At 37.3% G+C, this 24,407-nt stretch overlaps 1 protein-coding gene and 1 pseudogene across 1 annotated transcript; both read right to left on the bottom strand.

Moving 5' to 3' along the window:
* Positions 1-1,710: 1,710 nt before the first annotated feature.
* On the bottom strand, positions 1,711-3,112 carry LOC104604401 (abscisic acid receptor PYL2 pseudogene; annotated as a pseudogene).
* An 8,598-nt stretch (positions 3,113-11,710) lies between these two features.
* On the bottom strand, positions 11,711-20,372 carry LOC104604400 (ABC transporter C family member 8-like). Its single transcript, XM_088889360.1, has 12 exons — positions 20,139-20,372; positions 17,914-19,862; positions 17,485-17,805; positions 16,111-16,197; positions 15,369-15,989; positions 14,088-14,252; positions 13,683-13,977; positions 13,384-13,598; positions 12,945-13,250; positions 12,695-12,758; positions 12,349-12,588; positions 11,711-12,048 (listed from the first exon to the last, which is right to left on the bottom strand). Exons 1-12 carry the CDS (start codon positions 20,161-20,163, stop codon positions 11,933-11,935), a joined length of 4,404 nt encoding a protein of 1,467 aa, XP_088745486.1. The 5' UTR covers positions 20,164-20,372; the 3' UTR covers positions 11,711-11,932.
* Positions 20,373-24,407: the final 4,035 nt, after the last annotated feature.

Raw genomic sequence — 24,407 nt, 5'->3', positions numbered from 1 at the left:
ATTGGCTTCAACACAAACCCGGTCCATTGACACTTATATTCTTATCTTATATCAATAGACCAGATATTGGTTTAATCCAACCCAATCTAATATAGATTTATTACAGACGGACCAGGTCCAATCCAATCTAATAAATATTTTAAACCGGATTGGCCCAATCCAATATGTCTGGTTGGTCCGTCCAAAATGATTTTGACTGAATGAGGTCCAATCCAAAACCGGTCCATTGACACCTTTACAGAATGTAAGGTATATATCCAGTACTTTGGGGGGTAGTCTAGAACAAGAATTTTCAAATGTGCCACCTTAGTACCTTAACTTTCAGAAATATAAATCTAAGTCCTATTTCGCTAAACTTTCACCATGGTGAAGGATAAAATTATGGAAAGGCCCATATTCTGATTCTATTTTTTTCAATGTTCATCTTTTTCTACCTTTGAACTTCAGATGTAAACCAGTTGAAAATTTTACAGTCATCAGGTCCATCTCTTGGCGTTTGCTTGGGGAAGACATTTTGAAAGTTGAGGTACATAGACATTTTCATAATTTTACCCCTCATCAAAGGCAGACTTGGATGTCTAGTTTTAGAAATTGAGGTACTAAAATGACACATTTGAAAGTTCAGGCCCTAGACTACCCCAAAGTATAGGGTATCTATATGCAATTTATCCCAGCAAAATTTAGTGTTACCAAGTTGAAGACCAGAGAAAATCTTTGAATGACCTATATGCTGGAGAGACTGCAGCTGCTAGATGCAATGTTAAATATTGAAACCAAGGTAGCGGTATCTTAGTATCTCAACCCACACATAAAGGTAGTAGTAATTACCCGTAGTACTACTGTTGCAATTTCATAACCTTCTTCAGTCAAAATTCATAAAGGGTGGAGTTATGGTCCTTATGGACCCATACCGAGAGACAGAAACTCATGCTCAGATGCTGCCAGACAGACATATTTCAGATGAATTCATGTTCCTCTCACCCTATGGCGGAGAAGCTAGCTAACATGGCAGAACAAGTGATCGAGAGAGGGATCTATTTCCTTCTAAGAGCTTATGTTTATTAATTGTGGATTCCATTGTACATGGGGATTACATTACACTTGAGAGTTGAGATGTGATTGGAATTGCATTAATGGGTTTGTAGTTGTTAGCAAACTGGATCAGAAGTAACAGAGAGAACAAGACAGTGAGAAGATGATCAATCACCAGCCCCGATTGCTTCTTGGTGCCTGAGGAGTCAAGTCTGACCTCACAGATTGAATTATTGAGTACAGTGAGAGAAATTTAGATGAAGCTTGTTGGTCACAAGTCTGAAATGTTGCTCACATGTCTCTCAAGGTTTTCTTATCTTTGTTCTTGCCGTTCTGATAAGGGTTTGACAATTGAAGGCACAAAAAAGAGGGCCTGGTACACAAAATCGGTCACCTACCATCAACCCTTTTATTAGTTGACTGCCTTTTAATCTCTCCCTGCCTAACTCATGTTCATAATAGACTTTCTTTGAAGTATGAACTGAATTCAATGTAATTAAGCCTCACAGATCTCTCATCACTCCTTGAAGGAAACACGAGAGGAAAGAAGACAACATTAATTCAAAAAGAAAATAGCCAGTGTGAGATATTTGACAAGGCAACATACACAGATAGCGTATATGTGGGAAATGCGCATGCCCACATACACATCATCATCAGTAAGCTATTAATTTGCCCGTTAAAAGTTCAAACATAACATATGACTATATGAGAGAGATCTAGAGAGAGAGAGGGAAATGTGGGTTGTTCACTAAACCTATGCATAAGAGACAAATTGAGTGTGCATATCCATTAATGGATGGATGATAAGATGGAATTTCAACCATTAATTAATTTCTTTCCCCCAATATTAATGGATGAAGCTTAAGCCCCCCTCCCCCATTGAGAATACACATGATATTAAGTTGTGTTACAGCATTGGTTTTGATCGTTCTAATTAATGGAATTCAAGACTGCTTTGATGATTATGGCTCATAACAAACCCCACCCACCAAAGCCGAGTATACGGCCAAGCCCAATCAATATATGGAACTGGCAAATTAAGCCCTACTACGTTGCTTTTCCCCTTGTAAAACAATAACCGGTAAGCGTTGCTAGCTGCAGAGAATTGAAGATGGAACACAAAAACAAAGCCATATATCAGCCCATCAGTACTACTAGTTGCAGTATATATCATCATGGTTGTGGTCGGTTGTTGTCATTGTCGTCTGGCCATCATCTATCTCTCTAGGGCCAACATGTTCCTGCAGAGAAGCCATGGCAACATCAGCAAGCTTCTGCAAGTTCAACCTCACAACAGTGTTGACGAACATCTTGGTATCCTCATCGGTGTTTCCCTCCGGTATGTCCACAATATACGACTCCAAGACAATCGTGTAAACCTTGCCTTCCTTGCTGAACTCGTTCACCGAAGTGACGGACCGATAGTTATGGAGCCTATGCTCGCCTCCTAGGACACAGAAGCTCAGGATATGCTTCTCTTCGTCCAAAATCTCTAGCCTTTCTGTGCTTGTTGAAGCCGGAAGGCCAGAGATAACAGTGACTTCTCTTATACTCCCGACACCTCCATCACCACTACTCATTTTACAACTCTTGACGAAGTGCTTGTACCTCTGAGGGTTGCTGAAGCTTCGCACCAGAGGCCAGACTATGCCCAGGGGAGCATCGACCCGTTGTGTTATCAAGGATGTGCATGTCCTAGATGAACTCTCAAACGTGTGATATGTGCGAATGTGGGACACCAGCTCTGCAAATTCTTCTAGGGTGAGACCGTTTGGTTTGTTCTGGCGGTTTGCCTCCATCAACGCTACCTAGCTACCTCCTACTTCTCTCTCTTCGTCTTGGCTGTTGCTTCTGTCTGTGTTATGAGAGACGATGGTGCTTTGTTTTGTGATGAACACTGTGAGAGGAGGGAGGGGGCGCGCGGGGGGATTTATTCACAAACTAAAGCTTGTTTTTGTTTTTGGTTCTGGCCGGCTTTAGTGACTGATCGAGATGCCTTCGTTTTCTAAATTTATAACCGAAATCTCAGTGCGATGTTTGTCTGCTTTACAGAAAGGTGTAATCAAAAAAATAAATTAGGGATAATGAATGCAATGGGGTCTAAGCAATCAAGTAGGGTTAGGTTTCAAGGCAAGAGGATGACGACCATGTCCTTCCACCTTAAGATTGACCAACTTTATCTCATATCACAGGCTTCCAAATCCGCATCTGCCACCCACAAGTCACTGCAGCCACACATCGGGAACATCTCCCCGTGAATGACAATCCCGATGTGTGGCTTTAGTGTTTGTTGTGGATAGAAGAGATTTGGAGTTTTGGATCCCGCTGTTCTAAACCTTTCATCCAAAATATGGTGACAAATGGTTTGGAAGGATCAATAAGGTATATTAGATTGGATTAGTCAAATTAAAATCAAATTGAATTGATTTGAATATGATATATTAAAATCAATAAGATATAATATAATGGTCCAAAGTATCAATTGAATTGGATTGGACCTGGTCTATTTGTAATAGATGGATTTATATTGTCTAGGTGGGTCAGATTGAATCAATATCTGGTCTATTGACATAAGATAAGAGTATGGGTGTCAAAGGATCAGATTTGGGTTGCACCCTATCCAAATTAAAATCAATTCCAACAAGTTGAATGGTCTAGACATTGAACTGGACCAATCCAAAATGGTCTAAAATATTTATTGGATTGGATTGAACCTGGTCTATTTGTAATAGATGGATTTATATTGTCTAGGTGGATCAGATTGAATCAATATCTGGTCTATTGACATCAGATAAGAGTATGGGTGTCAAAGGATCAGATTTGGGTTGGACCCTATCCAAATTAAAATCAATTCCAACAAGTTGAATGGTCTAGACATTGAACTGGACCAGTCCAAAATAGTCTAAAATATTTATTGCATTGGATTGAACCTAGTCGATCCATCTGTAATGGATTCATACTAGACCAGATTGGATTGGATTGGACCAATATCCGATCCATCGACAGTCTGAATTATATTAATACAATATAAGGAGACAGTGGACTTTATCCCAATTATTTCTCTTTATGTCTATCAATTCATGTTAATAAGAGACTTAATATTATTATGTGCTTACTGAGGTCAAGCCCATTATAAACTACCTGGGGCTATTATTTGTGTTAAAAAAAATAATAATAATAACAAGTAAGTTGCAATGTATAATTAACTCCAATAAAAAGCAATAGCTCTTTGGTTAGGCAATGATTTTATATATTATTCTATAATGTGGCTTTGCCCCTATATTGGGGGGAAGGTGCTATATGCCAAATCTGTAGTGTGCATGTTAGGAATGGTGGGGACAATGCAGGGTGGGTACGAGGCATATCAGTTAGCATTTCTGCGTGCCAATCTCACACCTCCACTCTCGAATCAGTGCTAGCAAATATGTATCTGTTTTGTACATGATAATTTTAAAATAATATGTGTCTAAACTTTTATAATTATGTGTATACAAATAATCCTTATTTATTATACCTATTTTTGTTTAATATAAAAAATATATAATATTAGAGATGTTATAAAACATTTTTCAACAAAATGTATGCATTTTTTTTGTATGTGTTTTTCTCTTATGGGTTGACCATTTGATTAGGATGGTTGGATAAATTATTTACCACCTGAATTGAATAATGGTTTCATTTTTGAGTCAGTTTTAAATAAATATGAGTTTTGTATTGTCAAAACTATTGGATGTAAGTATAATAAATAAAACTTATTAGTGAGAAAAATATCTTAAATACAAGATTTAATGAGAGAAAATAGGAATTAATGATTGATACCTTAAATATAAGATTTAATGAGAAGGAGTTGAATGGAGTGAAAAGTAGTAATTCAAATTTTATTTTCTATCCTTACAATTAAAAAGGAACTAAATTCAAAAATAAGTATATTTTAGACAAAAAAAAAAGTTACATAAACTCGTTCGCACTTTAATAGTAGTATAGATATAGTAACATTTATGATTTGCTCTCCCTCAAAATTTATTATTATTATTAATTTTTTTTTGAATGTATTGTTTCAAATCCCACCTATGCTATAGTACCCCCTATTGAATTGTAATAAATTCCTACACTTGTCACTTTCCCGAACATACAAACTCATAAAATTTTTGAGGGCGGAGGGGAGTCACAAAATTTTAATCATTAGTACCCCTCCTATCTTACCTAACCCTAAAATTCCATCTGAAGTACCAGTGTGGTAGGCTTATTGCTTGAATTGGTCAAGCCAATATTAAAATTAGTTTCAATGCCATGACTAAACAACAACCCTATTGGTAGTAAATTTGATATTCATAGGGTGGGATATATGTGGTATATGGTAGAGAAGCTATACATTATTCTGCCGTGTCTTAATAATCCATGCACCGGATGGACCTAGGGTTGTAAGTCAGGTTGTCTAATTTGAAGAATTTCAACTACATTGAACCAGAAGAGTTTGGTTCCATTGAAAGTCTAACAATTTCCTTGCCCAACCAGAGTAGAGTAAGGTGATGGAGGAGAGAGTAAATGTAGAATGAAGACAAAGCAACCTAAGCAAAGGCTTGTGTTGTCTCCATCCTTGAAATTTGAAAAGGCAAGCTGTAGATTCGTGGATCACGTGAGAAGCCTAACAAACACAGCCGCGTGACTAATCTTCCTTTTCTTTGCACAATTGCAAATTCCCCTCCTCCCCCTCCCTCCATAAGTCCATAATTTAGAGATAAAATTGAACTATTTCTGCTTTTCAGTAGTTGGTGATGCGAAGGACAAACCTTCACTGACACCAATTGTGTCTTCTATCCACAACCACGTACGAGATAGAGCTGTTCGAGCTGTTCCCTGCTACAAATTTGCAACACAAGATTGCACCCTCGCTCGGATCGAGTACGAAAACCAAGAAAAAAGAGTCCATGGAGCATCATCATCCTTTCACTGTTTCAGTGATGGAATCGAAAAAGGGAAAGAAAAAAACCAAAAAGAGACTCTTGCATGATTCTGGAGTTAGCTGCTCCAATGGGTCTGCTCTCGCTTAGATGCATCTTACGTGTTCGTCATCCATTGGTTGTTTGATTACTCAAGCCAATGAGTGACTGATACGATAGAGAGCTCATGTGGTTCACTGAATGAGAGCGCGCTCGTTGAATCATATGATTTTTATATATTAATTAACAAATAACAAAACAGAAGATAAGAATCCCTTTTTTCATTTTCACTTCCCCACCCCACCTTTACATTTTAGAAAATGACCTGGGATTCCTTTATTTATTTCGTCCACTTAAAATTATCTCAGAGTTAGTTGTCATTTTGAAATTTGTGGGGTCAATCATTTACTTCACAAGGCTGTGTTTGGAAACGTTGCAATGGAGTATAAATCCCGGTTCAAGGTAAATTTGTACTTTGCTGGTTCATTTGGTCTGTATTTGACAACATTACATTTATGCATTAACAAATGACAGACCAATGCATATTTACATTGATAATAAGATATAAAAGTACATCAATAAAAAATAAGTAAATTTGCATTCAAGCAGGCTTTTAATAAAAACAAATATATGCTTTATTGAAATTTATATTCGCATCCATTACAACTAAAAAAGTCTGTTTGGTAAGAAGATAAATTTGTTAGTGCAAAACTAACCCAACTTTATAATTTATATGAACCATTTTTCAAACGCAGCCATTGGCACAAATATGCTTTAATAACAAAAGGGGAGAATGATAGTGAGAGAGGGAAAAGGTTTTATTGGCAGAGAACACGATTCATTGAACGATGCAATAGTGGCAAGCAAAAGCAAAAGGGGAGCATGGCTTCTGGTCATACATCAGTAATACCTCCCATTTATATACGTGAAATTCATAGAGAGATGTTCTCAATATGCGATTAGATGCTCCTGCTTGCACAAGAGTTTTTATATACGTGAAATTCATAGATAGGTGTTCTTAATGTGCGGTTGGATGCTCCTACTTTCAAAGCGTGTGCAGAGTCTTTATATATGTCAAATTCATAGACAGATGTTCTTAATGTGCGATTAGATGTTCTACTTTCAAAGGGTGTGCAGAGTTTTTGTTTGCCCGGGATCCCCGCACGGAAAAGAGAGATGTGACTTGCTACTCACACCCATGGATTTTTTCTTTCCCTATGCCTATTTCGACCTGGCTAGAAATTGAAATTTCAATGAATAAATTTTGAAGTAAATTTCAAAATTTGGGAAAATGTTATTAATTTTTTATTGTTTTGTTCAAAAATCTATTCCATTTCCTTAATTTTCTCTACTGCTTTCATCTTATCTCTTCATTGACGAAATTGAAACTAAATCTTGAAGTTTAATGAAATTTTTAATGCAATGCTAACCATATCGTATTAGAAGCGAATTAGGCTGCTATTTTTTACTAGCTTAAAACAACAATTCAAGTACGTAGCCCAAACTGAAGCTTGGAGAAATCACTTCCCAATTTAGCTTTTCATGATTTCAGGGGCCAAAATTCAAAACCCTTAAATAAATAAGTCTAACTTGCTGTTTATAAATGTATCACCCATTCAAAAGAAAGGCCACTTATTGTTTATAAATTGGGTAAATTGCTAAAATCTTTCTTGAATTTTTTAATTATTGTCAAAACCTTCATTAAAGTTTGGTAATTACAATCACCTCACTTAAACTTTTTAATAGTTGCAATTAGACCCTCTCTGTTAGAATCCTCTTCCAAGAGATACAAAAATGTCCAAAATACCCATGTAGTTACTTTTGCCATAATGTTTATTTTTCAAATTTTTATTCCTATCAATTGTTTATTTTTCAAATTTGCCCTTCATATCAATCACTTGTAGTCAAGGTTCAAAATATCGATATGCTGATAGGGGCGTATTGGGCGTTTTGATACTTGTTTTTTTTTTTTCAAAACTGGTTCAGGGGAGCCGGTCTAGGACCCCTCCATCCCCTGAACCGGTCAGACCCCCGATACACCCACTGTAGGGGCGTATTGGAAGGGTCTCGGAACGATACGTATTGACCTATGTAAAACCTTGCTTGTAGGTAAATCTGCAACTTTAAACTCTCCTTTTTTGGTGTTCATAAAGTTTGTGTTTTATTTATTTATTTTATTTTTGGAAAAACCAGTCCCAATAACAACTCCATGGGTATTTTGAACATTTTTGCACCTCTTGTTAGAGGATTCTAATCGAAGGAGTCTACTTACAATTTTGTCAAAAATTTCAGGAGAAATAGTTACAACTACCAAACTTCAAGAAAGGTTTCAACAATTTACCCTTATAAATTTATGGGTCCTAATCATCTGAGGAGGGCCTCATCTTTTCCTTTAACATGGCAACTACTTGATGGTGAGTAACTACCATTTCTAGGATTATCAGATAAATCAATGGGTGATCGATTGGATCATTTTGTTTATGCCCTAAAATGTTTAATTCTAATATGTGTTATTGCAATAATAATAATAATAATAATAATAATAATAATAATAATAATAATAATACACATGCTAGAGATAACAAAGAGAGAATATATATAAGAGAGAGACTAATTGCTAAGCATCTTTTCTTTTTTCTTGCAATGGTTAATTTTTAATTTGTAAGCAACTAAGCATCATTTAGCTAAGAGATCTCACCGATCCATCACATATACAATACAGACTCCATGAAGGTAGTGGATTAATCATGATATGTCACGTCAGCTTGATATTGGGCCACACTTGTACAGAGCTGACATGGTATGTTGTGGACCTTGTGGTTGGCCTAGCGTTGGGCGTAGAACTGTAGGTGATTTCGACCCAGAGAAACCATTATACTGGATAGATTGTGGTTGGCCTATTATTAGTCTTAGAACTTAGAACTGTAGGTGATTTAGACCTGGAGAAACCATTATATATTTATATTGGATGGAGAGCCCTCCATCCAGTAATGCCTTTCCCCATTACATCAGTCCTGCACTCCACATTGCATTTAAGAAGTTCTAAAGTTTCAATTAGACTAAAATTTTGGGATGATTATTGTATGACATGGAGTCACATTTGTATTTGTATTGATGAATAAAAGTGTAGAGACACATTTTATTTGTATTTGTATTGAGGTTTGGAAGAAATATAAGTGTTATTGAAAAACATTTTTTTATAACAAAAAAAAATGCTTTTAAGGATACTAATTACTTTAAAGGCTTAGATCTCTCCTAGTCTTTCCACCTTGAGGTGTGAGGACAGGGGTGATCATGATTCGGTTAAGGGTCTATTTTTTAAACTGAATTGGTAATACTGGTTTTTGGAAAATCGGTAACTGAAATTAAATTGAAGTTGATTGGCTTGATTTGTTGTTTTTTCATTTTTTTATTTTTATAATATATTATAAATAAATATATAATAAAAAACTAGAAATACATATAAGATATTATATTATAATAATATTCGGTCTTGTGACTTGTCTTGTATTGGTGATTTCCTCTAATTAATATTGGCTGTTTGGTGCCAAAAGGAGGGCCTTTTGTGGATGGTTGGCTGCTTTTTCTTTTGAAATTTGCCTCATGAAACCAGGACAAGGAGACCTACTCCTTGAGGGGCCCTTTGGGCTCCTAACCAAAATGCCATAGAGAAAGAGAGAGAAATATCATACCTTCTAATTACTTCAAGTTAATTAGGATCATTGTTAGATTACTGTGGATGAATCACCCGGTGATGTGATCTTAAATAATGATCACAATTATGTGGTTGATCTGAACTCTAAGAGGGTGTTTTTCGATCTGAATTGTTTTTTTTGGTTGTTGCAAAGTTTCAATAAATAAATAAAACCCGTTGATTTGGAAAAAAAAAAGATCTTAAAACAAAATCATAAAAAGTATGTGTTGTTGGTTAAATATGTGTTTTTTGTTCTCAAAATCAAAACTAATTAAAAACATGTTTTTGAATTTCTAGTTTAAAGAACATGTTTTTATTTGGTTTTTTAATATTATATTCCATAAACTATAAAATTTCCACATCACAACATTTGTTTTTTTTTTCAGAAAACATTGTTTTGATGGTTTTAAAAACACTTATTAATTATTGTTTTTTGAAATGAAACCAACTTGTTTTTGCCTTTTAAAACAAAAAAAAAAGCAAGAACATGCATGTTTTTGTTTGTTTGTTTATTTTTTCTGTTGATGTGGAAAATTCCCAAAATAAATGAAAACAAAAACATTGATATTGTAGAACAACCCTAAATATGCCACCTATTGTAGCTGATAAAGATTGTTAGATGAGTGGTGGTTTACATGAATGAATTTTCTTGAAAATTAGAAGGGTGAAGCTTAATTTGAAGTATCAGCTTTCAAGGCAATGGTTCTGATCTGCAACATGGCCATCCTTTGAATATATTGGACCACAGGTGATTCACTCACAATCTGCAGGGAACGATCCCACTTTCCTTAAAATTCATTTTCTAGCATTCAATTTCAAGCATTTAAGACTTTGGTTGAAGTAGGGTGGGGGACAAAAAAAAAAGTACTCCTTAACCTGGTTCATAAACGAAGGTGGCAACTAATTACGTCTTTAGCTGGTTGTAGCGGAAACTTGGGATCGATTCCCACCTTCACCCAGATGGGTATGGGGGATGGATTATACATGTAGGGGTGTCAATTGGACTGGATTTGGTCTAATCTGATCCAGTCCAATGTGAATCCATTACAAATGGGCCAGGTCTAATCCAATCTAATAAATATTTTGGACTATTTTGAACCAGTCCAATTCAATGTCTGAACTGTCCAATCTATTCAAATTTAGTTTAATTTAAATTGGTTTCATCCAAAATTCGTTCCATTGACATCAATATTCTTATCTTATATCAATGGACCGGATATTGGCTTTATCCAATAGAAATTTAATACGGATGGATCAGGTCCAATCCAATCTAATCAATGTTTTGGACCGCATTGGTCCAATCCAATGTCTTGTTGATCCGTACAAATTAATTCACATGACCCCCTCCCTGACGCTCAACAAAATTTTAATTAAGCATGCCTCATTGTCTCATCTCTCCACTTCATGGGGGAGGCATAGATGTTATTATTTATTGATCTGGATACAAATCTTGACCAGGTGCAAAATTTGTATCCAGATCAAATTTTCTTTTGTTTGTTTCTAATTAAGATTTTCATTCCTGCCTAATACAATTTTTTTTTTTACTTTTTTGTCTCTTTTGCTCTCACTGACAGTACAAGTTTTTTATTCTAAAAACTGATGCAAAATTTGCATTACCTTTCTCCTACCTCAATTCTTATAAAAAATAGAGACTATATAATATTGCTTGTTACCTTCTATACAGTTAACCGCCCTACCTCTATCCTCCTGCAGTTAGGCTGTATTTGGTTTGAAAGAAAAGGTAGGGATATAGGTTTCCCTTCCTTTCCATGCCTTCTCTTTCAAACCAAACACAGCCTTAAAGTGGGGGTCATTTCATTTTACCTAGTATTTTGCTTCTCACAAATAAATAAGATGAAGCAAAACTAGAGCAGAATTTAGAGAGAAGCTTGCATTTAGACATCTTTGCACTCCCATACATTTACACCAGTAATTTAAAAAAGAAAACAAAGACTAATTCACTAATCATCACCTCAATCAAACTCTGAACTCCTCATTTAGAAATCTTTTAAATTCAATAATTTATCATTAAAGCTTGAAGGACTAAAATTCGCTTTGTGGATCTTAACATTTAATACTGAATCTGTTTATACAAGTTTGGAGTTTTGGATGAACATGATGTTCAATTTTAAGAGAAAGTGGATAAACGATATATACTACTCAATTCCAATTCCAATGCCACTGTATTGATGGGTTTAAATGCCGAAGGCATTATAGTTATAGAGCCTCTCTCCGGAGCTCTAGCTTCTTATTTTATTAGTAATTAGAGGCTCTGCATAGAATTCTTCCTGCAGCTGGACCAGTATTCAGCCACAAGCTTAGAGAAGGAGGAGTTAACTTGCATGAGAACTGAAGGTTCATCATACTCCACGAGTTTCCCTGCAAAATCACCAAAACGTAAGCCATAGACATGCATAAAATTGACTAGGATCCAAGATCCAATACGTCTATATAAAACCTTATTTCACATAGTCAATTAGCCATGGCACATGGATAAGATGAGCAAAATCAACCTCATAACAGGCCAATGTTGGACTATGGGCTCCTAAATGTGTAAAATCAAGTTCATAACCGGTCACTTCTGATGGTCCAAACAGATCAGTCCAGTCCGAGTCCAACAAAACTGTAAGGGACTATGAATTATGAGATGGTCTAAATGTGTACAAGGGAGCAGCGTACCATAAGAGAGGACCATGACCATGTCACTATCTGTAACTGTGGGAACTCTGTGGGCTACGGTTATCACTGTACAGCCGGAGAATTCTTGCCTGATTACTCTCTGTAGGATGGCATCAGTTGCAGAGTCGATGGATGCAGTTGCTTCATCTAGAACAAGGATTCTATTTCTCCTAAGAAGGACTCGTCCAAGGCAGAAAAGTTGGCGCTGCCCAGCACTCCAATTTTCACCTTCGTCACTCACTGCAGAATTAAGGGATCAAATACCATGAGTTCTTTAACTGAAGCACTGCGGAATTAATTAAAATGATTGGATTTCTGATTTCTAACCACTGAAATCGCAACTCACCAGATGAATCCAAAAGTTTTGGAAGACTAGATATGGTGGCTTTTAGTTGGCACTTCTCTATAGCCTGCAATAAATAATACCACATAAGGTTCTGTGTATATTACTAAAGCATTTTAAGCTTTTAACCTCAACTCAATTGTCACTACTCGCTTGATCCATTTGAACTTGACTAATATAAGATAAAAAAAAATTATAATAATAAAAATCTGCAGAAGAACAGATGCTTTGAGATCAGAATCAGTTGGTTCACCTCCCATATTTCATTGTCAGTGTAGAGGCCTAGAGGATCCAAGTTGGTCCGAATGCTACCCCTGAAAAGAGTTGGCTCTTGAGGGATGATGCTGAGTTTCATTCTCAGGTCCCTCAGACCAATGGAACAAATGTCTAGTCCATCTATAAGAATTCTCCCGCTTTCTGGTTCAACTAAACGGAACAAAGCAGTAATCAGTGTACTCTTGCCACTTCCAGTTCTTCCAACAACTCCAACTCTAGTCCCTTCTTTGAAAGTGCAAGTAATTCCCTTGAGAACAAGTGGTGCATTTGGACGATATCTTATCTGAAACCAGCAGATACTCAGACACCATCAAGGTTTCTTGGTACCCATGTTTTCCAAACACAGGTTGGTAAATCTTTATGAATAATATTTACAAAATATACGTTGAAAGATGAATCAGATTAACTGCCATTACCTTTAGATCCTGCAAATCTATCCTTCCCCTGGATGGCCATGAGAGAGGTGGTCTTTTATCCTCCACAATTGCCGGAGGTTCTGGTGGTATATACATGAATTGTTTTATTCTTTCAACAGAAACAATATAGTTGGCTAAGTTGCAGTACCATCTAGTGAATACGACTTGCGTGGTAGTAAGTATGAGAGCATAAGAAAGAGAAAGGCCCACAAATCCTGAAAACAACACAGAAATGTTTCATTCAGAATTGAACATTCTAGATAGATTATTACTAGGCAGCCCTCAGGAATGAAAAATACCTGGAGAAGCATTTCCTTGAGGGAGAAAAACAAGGAGAAGGGCACAGGTGATAAAGGTCAGAATTTGGAGTCCTTCCACTCTTATCACTAACCACTCCAAAGCAGCATTACAATGAAAAAAGAGACTTGCATCTGTGTCAATGAGCTTTAAGTATTTTTGGAAGAACCTATCTTTCATGTCGAAAGCTCTTATTGTGACTACACCAAGTGATGTCTCAGCTGCATAATTCATAACAGGTGCTTTGGTTGTTCCATTAATTCTTATTAGCTCTCTTGCAGAGGCTAGGTAGTATCTCTTCATTCAAAAAGAAAGAAAAATGAAAAAAAAATGGAAGAATAAATGATTACTGATTAGGGAAAGTAAAACAGAGATTAAGAAGTAGAGATAAAGAAAATAAGATCTACCTGAATGTAGTGTGTGGATAACATGGCTGGAATTGCTACAAATAGAACTGGCCATGTGATGGAGGCCATGATGCATATGATGGATAGAGTGTCAATTCCACACGAAAGTGTTAAGGCAATGGAGAAAGCTATGTCAAAATCCAAAACTCTCATATCTGATGAAGCCTACAAGATGACATTGCAATGGATAACCAATTAAGTGGCCATGAAGCCCAAATAAACATTGCCATAAGTACTGAGAAGAGGAGTGCAGATTTCCAAAGTAATATATATTTTTAATATTTAAAGAGCAAGCATGTTGTTAATCTCAGTCCAATTAAGACCTTATTCTAATTAGTGGAAGGAAAATTAGTGACAAAACCAGTAACCTGAAATGCTGCAAGTTTTAAAGCTCTAGAAGGGTATTACATAAGAAATCAGCATTTTACTTGTATAAATACAACAAGGGCATTTTAGTTCTCGGGCTGACAAGTGTGAGAACGGGGGCTCAAATCTGAGGGATGCCATTTGTGTGAAACAAATCCCAAAGGTTAGGACCTTACACAGTCTATCCCTCCCAAGACCCTGGGTGGTTGGGACTCATAAGGAAGATTTGTATAGCAATACTTTACTGCCCTGATTTCTGCATGGGCATTTTTTTTGTTCTTTTCCAGTGTGCATGCTCTCATGTACATTTCTGCTTTCTTATTCATCTTTCTCTCTCTCTCTCTCAAAAAAAAAAAAAAGAATTTTTCTGAATATTATGTCTTTCTGTATTTTTTGGATAGTAGGGGTATTTTTGTCATTTAAAAATTCCATGTGGAGTCTAATGATTGGGTCTGGTTTGTCTACTCATATTTGTAATTTTAGAGTCATTAATTAGTTTAAGAGTTATTTTGTCTTCTTTGAATTGACTAGGATAGTGCCACAGTGGTAATTTAGTAAGCTTCTATGTTTTTGAGTCATCTACAGTCTATTTGAGTTCCTACAAATATTGTATGGACATTTTACTGAAGAATCAATGAAAGTTTATTTGGGTATGATGATTCTCATGCCCTAGAGTGATTCTAGGAACCCTAGTAGTGATTCATAGGCTCCCCCCCCCCCCCCCCTCTCTCTCCCCCCCCCCCCCCATTTCTTTCTTAATCCTTCAAGAAACCATTACAGTCTGCAACAGCCATATGTTTCCATCAGAAACCATCATTCATTAACGTCCTACATTACATATGCTCAACCACCTAGTAATCTGTTGAAAAGTTTGGCATGTGGATCAGAATAAAAAAAAAAGCAAAGAAAGCTTACCCGGGTTAAAATTCTACCAATGGGAGTTGAGTCAAAGAAGAACATTGGAGCTTTGAACACTGAATTTGTAAAACCTGAAAAGAAGGCTTTTGAAGCCTTTAATCCTAGATGGGCTGAGAAAAAGGACCTCAGATATGCACAGGTGGCGCTGAAGGTTGACATCCCAGCGTAAACTCCAATTAAGATGGTATCGTTGATTTGAGGAATTCCAGAAGCTATAGCTAGCCAAATGTTTGAGGAAGCCTGAACTAGGGTAAAAGCAATCTGACCAAACAAAGATAAACCAAGAAGAAATGATCCTTTTGAGACAATTATGTAATCCAAGAACTGCTTCCATCCAACATCTCCAATCTCTTTCTCCTCATCTTCTGTTAGCTGGGTTCCGGGCAGACCCTTGGCAGAAATCTTCCCTTCGCCACTCTCTTTCTTGGTATGGGATCCAGAGGAATCATCAAGTTGAATTGTGTCCACCTTTTCAGATTCACCCGAATGACCACTATTTGCAGGATCCACCGATGACATTGCAATCTTGTGAGCTTTCACGAGCTGTTGAAATGCTTGCCCAGCTGTGAGGAGTTCCTCATAGGTTCCTGATTGAGTGAGTTGCCCACCTTCCATGACCTGGAAAAGCAGGAAGAGGAACCAAATCATGTTGTTGAAACATGAAAGCCCAGAAACAGACTCCATAAAGGGAAAAGCTAGATGATGATTTGGAGTTCAAATAAACTCTGCCCTCCATTACCACAATCCGATCAGCATCCGCAAGAAACTCAACTTGATGAGTCACTAGAATGACAGTTTTCTTTTCCAGTGCAGCCATGACACAATCCTGCAATTACATCATTCAAATACAGTAACAACAGAAGAATATGCACTCATGTGCATGCCCATGCAAACGTGGGTGGTGACTGGTGAACGTGATATTTCCTATTTTTGAAGAAATAAAATCAAGGTCCATTTGGATTTTGGGATTTGGCTGGCGGGAACAGGGGTCTGAAATCAGAATTGGAATGGCGCCCATTCTACATTCTACCCATTTGGTTGGGCTGAATGGGATTTCGATTTCCATTCTTCGTGAAATGGCGTTCTCCTATTGGAGCTTGGAGTTTGAGGGTATTGTCATTCCAACTGGTTGGGGTGAGCGATGAGCCTGAGCCGGGCCCAAGCCCAAGCCCAAGCCCAGCCATGTATTTTATATAAAAAATATTACATACATACATTTAATATTTTATATTAAATGGCATATATGCATATATTTTTATTTTATATATTCTATGTGTCATATTATAATATATATTAGACTGGGCTTTAACTATTAGGCCCAGGCCCGGCTAAAACTTCTGAGTTAGATACAGAACGGGGCTCAGACTGGGCCTGAATACAAAACCTACACCCAACTCAGAATTTATAGTCTAGGCTGGGCTTGGCTTGGCCGAAATGATCACCCCTATATTCCAGCCTCCCCCATGGGAATGACCGATCTCATTCCAGCCGGCCAAAATAAAAAAGACAAGTGACTTCAAAAAAAAAAAAACTCCAAAACCCATGGGAATGATCAATCTCATTCCAGCCAGTCAAAAAAAAAAAAAAAGACAAGTGACAAAAAAAGTCATGAAACCCTAATTCTCTTTATTAGAAACATCAACTCTCCTTTAGGCCCCTGGTTTGCTTTTCGGTAAGTTATTTATCCGGGTAAATGCAATTACCTGGGCGAGTTTTTCCTGTGAAACACTTACCTGGGTAAGTGCGTTTACTCATGTTCTTTTATTTCCTAGGTAAATAAGGTAATGACCATTTTAGCCATAAAAATCCATTATTAAAAGGGGTATTCTTGTCCCATTTAAGTATTAGCAACTTTCCCCCTAGGTGGGAATGTTATTTACCCACTTAGGAGATGGGTAAGTGGTACCCAGGAAAATAAACTTTCCTTGGTGCCCACATAAATCTGAATGAACATGGGATTCTTGGTCAATGGGAACCAAAATCCCATTGACCAACTTTCCCTCCTCTCAAAATTCAAAAAAAGAACACCCCCCTTAGAGTCATGTATATGTTAATGGAGTTCAATTCTAATTCTAATTCCAACCGCAAACCAAATGGACCTTGGGTTTCTTACATTGAAAAGGGTGGCTGCTGTATGTGCATCAACAGCACTAAATGGATCATCAAGTAGATAAATATCTGCATCATTGTATACTGCTCTAGCAAGTTGAATCCTCTGTTTCTGTCCCCCACTCATGTTGAGTCCTCTTTGACCAATTTCTGTAAGGTCACCATGGTCAAAACTATTGATGTCCTTATCCAGTGCACATGCTTTTATGGCCTTCTCATATCTAGTCTTGTCCATTGGCTTTCCATAGAGCACATTATCACGAACTGTCCCACTTTGAATCCAAGATGTTTGAGAGACATAGGCAATGGTCCCAGATACATCAACCTAGAAGCAAGTAACCAGAAATAGGGCTTATTAATCAGAAGAAACAATCTTCTCTGTTATGTTTGGACATGTACAAGTATTCTAGAAATAGAGCATTTTGTTACTCACAGATCCTGAGATTTTGGGTATTTCTCCAAGTATGGCATACAAGAGAGAGGACTTCCCAGCTCCAACTGGCCCGCATACAGCAATTTTCTGTCCCCTTCTTACTTCCAAATCTACACCTCTCAGTGTTGGAACAGCTGCGTCTGGGTCCCAACTGAAAGAACCATCCTGTATTCTTACACTGGTCACTGAATTCTGTGTTTGGTTCCTCCTCATACCTTCATCCTTGAGTTCAGTTTCCATTAAAAACACATTAAGGCGGTCCAGTGAGACCTTGGAATGAATCATCACAGAAAGAGCCTCAGGAATCATTTTCACAGGCTCTGACAAGCTCCTCAGTGTTGCAAGGACAGTGAAGATAGTCATGGCATTCAGAGGGGCACTTTTCCAAAGGGCGCACCCCATAAACAAAACTGAAGAGATTAAGTTAGGAGACACCCAGTACAGTATACTGCCATAGGCCTTCATGATTTGAGATTCACCTAACCATTTGAGTTCTACATCGCGGAGCGACTCGATTAAGTTCTTGAACTTTTCCTCCCATGACTGTAACTTGATGATTTTCATGTTTTTTAGGACCTCAGAAGTAGCCCTGAGTCGCTCATCTTGCGCCTCCATGAATCGATGCTGAGAATTCTGAATGGTCTTCGCAAAGGGAATATTTAGAAGACCACAGATGAAAAGGGGGACCAAACTAGGAAGAGCTCCTATACCAACAATCCCAAAGAGTACACCCATAGAAAGAATCATCTGAAGAAAATAAGTCCATGTTGAATGAAACCACCATGGGAATTCACCCATGTGATAAGCATCAACCCCTATGTAATTCACAATCTCCCCTGTCGAGTGTCTGCTCCTACCTACACTAGAAAGTCTGAGCTCTTTTTGGTATATGGCAGCCATTAATGCTGATCTCATCCTCATTCCATATCTCCTTGCATTAAAGAACCAATGCCTCTGAGACAAAGACTCAACAAACTTGATCACAACTAGGCATCCTACCAGAAAGATTCCATGATGCACAGTTTTGACCTCATGGGTAGAATACTGAAGGAAGGAATAGACTAATAATGGAGCAACTACAACTGCAACAGTCCTAAGGAGTGCATAAAATCCTACTATTAGCATTTCTTTGAAATAAAGTTTAACCAAAGCTCGGAGAACCAAGTTACTGGTGTCTGTTGAGGTGTTCTCTCTGCAGAGATGATCCCATGATTGAGAAAATGACTGGTAAGCTAAGAGGGCTTCATCATCAGAAACTAGAGCAGGGATATCATCAAGAACTAGTGGTTTTGAGTAACCCAAACTCAGTAAGGGCTGAAGCCAAGAGAATGTTAGTTGGCTAATGAAACTAGTCTGGCTTAGTCCTGTTTGGTGTTTGTCACTTTTTCCGACCAATAAAGGTTCGGACATACTCTGGCGATGGGTGTTTGGAGAAACTCTCTGTCTCAACACTTTGAAAGCACAAACCAGAAGCAACAATGTGCAAGGCCATGAAACTAGTTCTAGGATTTGAATGTTCTGTGAGTTCACTAACATTAGAACATTCAGTGCAGAGGCCAGTAAAGGGAAGGAGACCCACCAGATTAAAATAAGAATTCGCATCAATTTGGTCCATGGAACAATCAAGGAAACTGTCAAAGCTATCGAAACCAGCCCCCTCACAAAGTAAACCAACCATCTCAAATGCCTAATTTCATGACTTCTGTCCACTAAATCCCATAAACAAAAGCTAAAATATGCAATGCCAATAGTACCACAACAAACTGAAACAGCTAAGAAAACCCAGTCCCTTCTTCTCTGCCCACTGATATTATGTTTCCTAATAAAACTTACAATAAAAAGCAGAGAGAAACCCAATAAAAATAGCAAATTCAAGACATCTATTATTCTTCTTTGAATGCACGAAGATCCTAACACAATTTCTCCCTCACAAAACCAAGAGTCTTCCCCTGCATATCCATACAAACAACAACAGAGATTAATCAATATATGTGGAAAGCAATAAAAATACATGGAAACAAGAATATCGAAACAGAACATATTGTAATAGTAATACATGTCAAATGGAGAAGTTTCCAAAAAGCAAACACCGTTCACGACCTCATCAAAAAGGAAAGAAAAATTGATTCGAGAACCCAATACAGTGAATCAGATAAACATAGTAATTCAAAAGGAGAGAGTAAACAATAGTGAGCTTCAACATCCAAAGAGAAACAAATGTGCACCTCGGAATCTCTCTAATGAAACCATCTCTGATTGAATACTGGCTTATTTTGCTCTGAAGTCTGAACTAGCACGTCAGTATAAGCAGGACCTTTGAAAATTTGGACTTAGTCCATCTGCTACTGGCCAGTTTTACTCCAAGGCAGTAAATGGAATCGGTATAAATAGGACATCTGATGTGAAACACAAAACTTATGTTAGCTTCCCTTGACCTTGATAAGTAATTCTTTTCTTTTCAAAATTTTCCAATGTTTTGGCTTTCTGCTTTCACTTTCATTGGTTTGGTTGTCATCCGCTGGCATTTGTCGATGCAACCTTCATGTTGTTTTTGTTTCTCTGGTAATTTCTAAATATGCACGTGTAACAACAATTTCACATGACAATAACTATATATATGTATGTATTTAAATTTTGCATTTCATTTTCATTATCAATAAAAATATTTTTGAGTTATCTTATTTATTTTTATTTAATTTGATAATTATATAATATTAGTAATGTGCACAATTTTTTTTGACATTTTTTATAATTTTTATTTCCATATTTTTTAGTTTTTATTAAATAATTATGACACCTTTTTGACCCATTTGACTTAAAAGAAAAAATGATTTCACTTTTGGGCAGCTTAAGATTTTCTGTTCCATTTCCATAGTTAATTATGAAAATAATTCTGGTTTATTATACTCATCTTTATTTAATATGATAAATTTATAAGATATAACAACATTTTCTATAATTATTTTTTGTATTTTTATCAAAATGGTTGAATTGCTAGGTGTATAGGTTAGGCATGCACTAGGCCAGGTCTAAGCCTAGATTGAAATTTGATACACTTGGGTTGTGTTCAGGCCCAAGCCGAGTTTGAGTTGGTCAATTATCCCACACTAAAATTTAACATGTGTACATGTATGCATACATGTATATATGCAAAACTATGTTTAGTGCAAAACCTTATATAAACCTTGTACTTGCACTTCCCCAAATCAAGCCTATATAGTTGGGTCAGGCTTGGGCTACCTAAAGCTAGGCCTAAGTCCATCTCAAAAAAAAAAAAAAGACCATAGAAAATCTAAGCACAACCTGTCTGAAATTGTAGGTTAGATCGGTTTGGGCTCAAGTTAGACCTGTCCAAGTTGCACCCCCATGGACCATTGACCACCACTTAGATGGAAAAGCAATTTTCTTTTCTAGTTAGTTTAGTTTTTTATTCTATTTCCATTATTAGTGACAGCAATTCCTATTTTGGTTTAATATGATGAATATATAATATTAATGTACCCAAATGATTTTTACAAAACTTATATATTTTTTAATAATTTTATGTATCCTTATTTTTTAATTTTTATTATTTAATTATGACATCATGGATTAACCTATTTGATCCACAATTTTGTTTCTAGATTGATTTTAAATTTTGTATTTCATTTCCATCATTAATAAAGATATTTGATATTTCTTCTTTGGCATGCTTATTTTTGTTTAATATGATAAATATATAATATTAGAGATGTGCCAAAAGTTTTGTAAAATAATTATATATTTTTGTAATTATTTTTAAATTTTTAAAAACTCATCGACCTCCGTCGGACCTTCATCGTTCGGTATTTGTAGCGACTGCTGTTGGTGGCGATGGCGATGGCAGTGTTGAGCCGTCGATGGATGGCACTCCTCTCTTCTCTTTCGACAGATGAGGCGAGTGTCTAATAGGGATTGAGTTAAGTTAAAAACAAGGATAAAAATGTAATTTCACATAGGGGTATAACGGGCATTTTACCTTTTTCGTCCATGTTTAAGGGTTAAGGGTACACTTAGTTAATTGTCAGAAATAGTAAGGGTACACCTAGTCAATTTTCAAACAATAAGGGTAGAGTTAGTTAATTAGCTAAACCATAAGGGTAGTTTAAGAAATTTACCAAAAAAAAAAAAGAAAAAGTAATTGAGTGGCAAAACAGTATTCATATTCATATAGTGAGGCCCATATAGTTGGGATGAGGCTTAGATGATGATTTCAAATTACCTACCACTCCATTAATCATAAATGCATTGAAAATAGTTTTAAAGCAAAAAGGAAAAAAGCACGAAGAAATCTAATAAAAGAATTTTCATCTACTATTAAAAATATGAATGATGTTTATGTTTTGAACTTTTTCTTGACTAAAATGATCATATTTTTAATTTGGTCCCATTTTATTAATTACAAGGACAAAGAAAATCATCTGAATTACTACTTTTATTTTAGGGTATTAAATTCCACTTCTTTCATGAAATCTTATATATGAGGTATATTAAATGAATGAGCCTTTTGTTAGTATATAAATTCTCATCCACTCTCATTAAATTTTTCTTTGAGTTATTCTTGTTTCTCACAAATAAATTCTACTTATTAAATTTATATACAATAATTTTAATAACAAACCTATATATTAAAAACTAACATGAAAACAAAATGAACGAAGATCCAGGGTTTGTTAGATTATTTGGATGAAAACCCAGGAATTGGTTTTTGATTGGTAGTGAAACTCAAACATCAAGATGTTTAGGGGGTGGTATCCAGACATATTCTTCTTTCAAAGTCGTTTCTTCCCATGTATCTAATCTCTCTCTCTGAGACTTCCTTCTAAGACTTTGTTCAAAGTTCGTTGTGAGAGAGATTGAGGATTTCGAGCTGATCTAATCCAGAGAACTTGTCTAGGATCTTGCCAGAAAGCTCATTCCAACTAAGATTTAAAGTTATCTCTAGTGCCAGAATTTTGCCCAGGCTCGGTGAAATCTCTCCTATGAATTGGTTTTTGCCCAAGTCAAGGAACTGTAGTTTTGTACACGAGTCGAGTTGTGACGGGATTGAACCTGAAAATTGGTTCTTTCCAAGGATGTGTTTGCTGAGCGACATTAGCGATCCAAGATTTGGATTCAACTCTCCTTCTATCAAGTTGTCGGAGACGTCAACATATTGAAGTGAAACGACCTGGTTGAAATCTGTAGGCAAATTGCATGTGAAAGAGTTGGAATGTAAGTTGAGGAATGTTAGGTTTTGGCAATCATCTTCGACGGTATGACCCCGCAAACTATTCGAACCGAGATCTAAGAAACTCAAATTGCACAGCTTCCCGATTTCTGGCGGAATAGGACCGGTAATCTTGTTGCCATTGGCTTTGAATTGGATTAACGACGTGCATTTCCCAATCTTGGGTGGAATTTGGCCTATTGTTCGACAGTAGCAGCAGATTGTTTAGATTCTACAACTCGAAGATTCCTCTTGGAATCGGACTTCTGTATCTCTCTCTCTGAGACTTCGTTCAGTCGTTCAACATTCGTTCACGTTCAAAGTCCGAACTTCTCTGCAACTCTCTCTCTCTCCTCGTCCCGTTCACTTTCTCTCTCTATCTATCTCCGTTCGTTCTCTCTCCCTCTCGCCCCTGTTTCATCACCGCCGCTGTTGCAAGTTGCAGCAGCGCTGTTGCAAGTTGCAGCAGCGACGGACCTCTCCAGTAACGCCCCTTTCTCTCTCTCCTCTTCGTTCTCCCTATTTTCTTCTTCCTCCGTCCCCCTCATAGATCTATAACTCTCTAAGTTTTTCGTTGACAAGATTTCTCCTCTTTTCCTCTTGATGAAGGGAAATTTGGCCCGACCTCACGATCGCCCGACACGTGGCAAAGGCAAGCAGCTCGAGACAGTAGAGCGCCCGAAGCGAACATCGGAAGCAAGTCCAAGCTCACTACCGAGCCCGAACTCCAGACCGCTGTACTGAGTCCGAGCTCCCTTTTAAGGGTCCGAGCTCCCTAAGTAAGAACCCAAGCTCCCTAAGTCCGAGCTCCCTACTAGGAGCCCGAGCTCCCTGTTAAGAGCGAGCTCCCTGTTAAGGGTCCGAGCTCCCTAAGTAAGAACCCGAGCTCCCTAAGTCCGAGCTCCCTACTAGGAGCTCGAGCTCCCTGTTAAGAGCGAGCTCCCTATTAAGGGTCCGAGCTCCCTAAGTAAGAACCCGAGCTCCCTAAAGTCCGAGCTCCCTGTTAAGAGCGAGCTCCCTATTAAGGGTCCGAGCTCCCTAAGTAAGAACCCGAGCTCCCTAAAGTCCGAGCTCCCTATTAAGAGCAAGCTCCCTACTGGGAGTCCGAGCTCCCTATTAAGAGCGAGCTCCTTACTGAGAATCCGAGCTCCCTGCAAGGAGCACGAACTATACTGGGCCCCAAGCCTCACAAAGCTGACCTGAGCTGGCCCATGGCAGCTCGGAACACTCCAAACCGAACTCAAGACACCTCGCTCGCCACTCCAAC

This window comes from Nelumbo nucifera, chromosome 6, assembly GCF_055504915.1.
Source record: "Nelumbo nucifera cultivar China Antique chromosome 6, China Antique-T2T, whole genome shotgun sequence".
NCBI lineage: Eukaryota > Viridiplantae > Streptophyta > Magnoliopsida > Proteales > Nelumbonaceae > Nelumbo > Nelumbo nucifera.
Note: the sequence above shows the minus strand (reverse complement) of the source record. Positions and strands in the feature narration are given on the sequence as shown.